Genomic DNA, 3,086 nt, shown 5'->3' with positions numbered 1-3,086 from the left:
GATGGACTACAGATCTGATCCAGTCTGGCAATGCCTATCCTCCTATCAGTGGTGTAAATCCAAGACTATGCTTTTGCTCATCTTTCTTGACCTCCTAGGAGTATGAGAGCAGAATGATATCTTGTTAAATATCATCTAGTCATCTAATGTCCTATTCTTTTTTCTTTCAGGAAGAAAAGCTCAAAACGCCTCAGACCTTCCCAGTACATTATGTCAGCTGTCAATGACACCAAATTCAACTACGAAGTGTTCCTTCTCACTGGGATACCTGGGCAGGGAGACATCCATCTCTGGATCTCTATCACCTTCTGCTTAACGTATGCTATTTCGATAGCAGGAAATTCATTCATTCTGTTCATCATAAAAACAGATCTAAGCCTTCATGAGCCAATGTACATGTTCCTTTCCATGTTGGCTGTCACAGACCTAGGCTTATTGATAGCCAGCATACCAACAATATTGGGTGTATTTTTGTTTAACTCAAGGGAGATCAGCCTCAATGCCTGTCTTGCCCAGCTGTTCTTCATCCACTCATTTACATTCATTGAATCCTCCGTGCTCTTGTTGATGGCATTTGACCGTTTTGTTGCAATCAGTAACCCACTGAGATATGCCTCCATCTTAACTCTGCCGAGAATAGCCAAGATGGGACTGGTGTGTGTTCTAAGAGGGGTGGCCGTGATACTCCCACTCCCCATTATCCTGAAATGGTTCCGATACTGTCGAGCCAATGTCCTCTCCCATTCCTTCTGCCTGCACATGGAGATCATGACACTGGCATGTGCAGACATCACAGTTAACAACATCTATGGCTTGATTATTACAATCATAACAGAGGGGTTGGACTCGCTGCTCATCTTCCTCTCTTATGTGATGATCCTCAAAACAGTGCTGAGCATCACATCCCACAAAGAGTTCCTCAGGGCCCTGAACACCTGCGTCTCCCACTTCTGTGCTGTTCTGCTCTTCTACACACCTGAGATCAGCTTGACTTTGATGCACAGATTTGGGAAGAGCTCTTCTCCCTTGCTTCAGATTGTCCTGGGCTATGTCTACCTGCTGGTTCCTCCTCTGATGAACCCAGTTGTGTACAGCGTGAAAAGCAAACACCTTCGTTCGAGGATAATCAGGGTGTTTGTTAAGTGAAGGTTCAGTTTATCACCCAGCTCAAGTGCTGGTGTCATAGGAAACAAGAAACACAAGACATGGTGACTTATTCCATCCTGGACCCTTATATCTGTGATGACATGAGCTACTGATCTCCACTCTGCACAGTCAGGGTTAGATGGGGTCTAAGGCCTGAAGCAATGGTATAGCGGTTGTCTCCACCCACTGGTCAGAGAGGACAGGGCACTGGGGGAAAGAGACCAGGGCAGGCAGCAGCATTTGCAGAGTGACTGTGTTCATGGAGAGCCAGGGGACCGGTATGATGTTGGTGCAGAAAGAGCCATATCGGTGGCTGCTCCAGCCTCAGAAATCCTGTCAATACTCTCAATAAAGAGAAGGGATGTGGATTTTGTTTCCCATTACACCTGGCCTGTCACTGTCCTGTCTCTGGTTAAACATCCAGGGGCCATGAAAAAAGCTGCAGGGCTGTTCTGCAGTCGCAGTCCTGGCCCTTCCTGAGTGCTGTGGGTGCTCTGTGATCCATGGGGGCGGCACCAGCTGTGGACAGAGGCTATTCCAGGGGCACGAACACCCACCCTTCCCCCACGCCCTCAGCCAGGTGCTTCTGACTGAGTCATGCCAGAGACATCATTATGCAAGTGCCTCAAGAGAAGCCATTCAGGCAGCCCCCGCTCCCATCACCACCATTGGTGGCTCTGCACGCCGCACACCTGCTGAGCCCACTCCACATGGAAGCAGAGCAGAGCTGTCTGTGTGAGTGAGGGTCTGACGCACAGGAGTCCTGGCAAGACACTCAAGCTCATATTCCCCTCCCTTCTGTTTCTCCTGCACCAGCAAACCAAAGGGGTAGAAAAGGTCGTCAGCTCCCCAAAAGAGTCACAGTGATCTCCTGTCCCAGTCCAGCCCATTCAGTGTCGGGTGAGCACCTTTTCAAAAGGAAAAAGCAAGACACATGCCGGAGCCCTGCCCCCTCCATGGCTTCACCCCGGCCCACTTCCTCCCCCTGAACTCCCACCTCCTGCTCCTTCTCTTCCCCAAGCCCGGCCCACTGACCAGGCTAGATGTCAGAGCGAGGCCAGGGTAAAAGAAGCCCAGGGAACAAGTGCCACTCTGGGGAACCCCAGACCCTCCACCTGCCCTGTTCAGGGGATGTGGCCTTGGGGGAAAGAGGAGCAGGGTGGGCCTTCATAGCGACTGGGGGCTACGGACACCAGCCCCCCAACATTGAAAAGGGTTGCTCTGCCCATGAGCAGGTGTGGATTGGAATTGGAGGGAATTCGGGACAAATGCTATACCGGTGTCTTTCAGCCCACACTGGGAGTTGAATTCTGCATTTTAGGACTCTGCCTCCCAGTTCAGTGGCCATTAGAGGTGATGTGTGGGGGAGTGTCCCCTTTTTGTTGTTGGAGAGATTAGGGGGGTCAGTGAAGCCCTAGAATCATAGAATATCAGGGTTGGAAGGGACCTCAGGAGGTCATCTAGTCCAAACCCCTGCTCAAAGCAGGACCAATCCCCAACTAAATCATCCCAGCCAGGGCTTTGTCAAGCCTGACCTTAAAAACCTCTAAGGAAGGAGATTCCACCATCTCCCTAGGGAACCCATTCCAGTGCTTCACCACCCTCCTCGTGAAAAAGTTTTTCCTAATATCCAGGGTGTGGCCCTTTAAGATTCCTGTGACTTTTAGAGCTGAGAGAAGCTTTGGACAGCCAGCTCGTGGGAGACAGGAAGATGGTCCCTGGGAATAGTTAGTGCTTTGGGAAATCACAGGCTACTGTTTTTTTTAAGGGCCTGGGACAAGGGCCCTGTAGGGCAGGGCATGGCTCCCTGCACTCCATGTGAAAGAGGAGGAGCCTTAGGAGGGCAGGCAGGCTGCATCCTCTCTCGAAACATGGGCCACACCAGCAGGGGACAGACAGCTGCCCTGGCTCAGTCCTGGGGAAAGGGACTAAGATATCAT

General features: G+C 51.0%; 1 protein-coding gene across 1 annotated transcript; it reads left to right on the top strand.

Annotated features, from left to right (window-relative positions):
- Nucleotides 1–210: 210 nt before the first annotated feature.
- Nucleotides 211–1,146, top strand: LOC144278927 (olfactory receptor 51G2-like). The gene has a single exon (XM_077840314.1). It carries the CDS (start codon nucleotides 211–213, stop codon nucleotides 1,144–1,146), a length of 936 nt encoding a protein of 311 aa, XP_077696440.1.
- Nucleotides 1,147–3,086: the final 1,940 nt, after the last annotated feature.

Source organism: Eretmochelys imbricata, chromosome 1 (assembly GCF_965152235.1).
Source record: "Eretmochelys imbricata isolate rEreImb1 chromosome 1, rEreImb1.hap1, whole genome shotgun sequence".
NCBI classification, from domain to species: domain Eukaryota; kingdom Metazoa; phylum Chordata; order Testudines; family Cheloniidae; genus Eretmochelys; species Eretmochelys imbricata.
Note: the sequence above shows the minus strand (reverse complement) of the source record. Positions and strands in the feature narration are given on the sequence as shown.

Bases quoted from the DNA above. Each gene is read 5' to 3' on its own strand.
- LOC144278927 (XM_077840314.1), top strand. From the start codon at position 211: ATGTCAGCTGTCAATGACACCAAATTCAACTACGAAGTGTTCCTTCTC.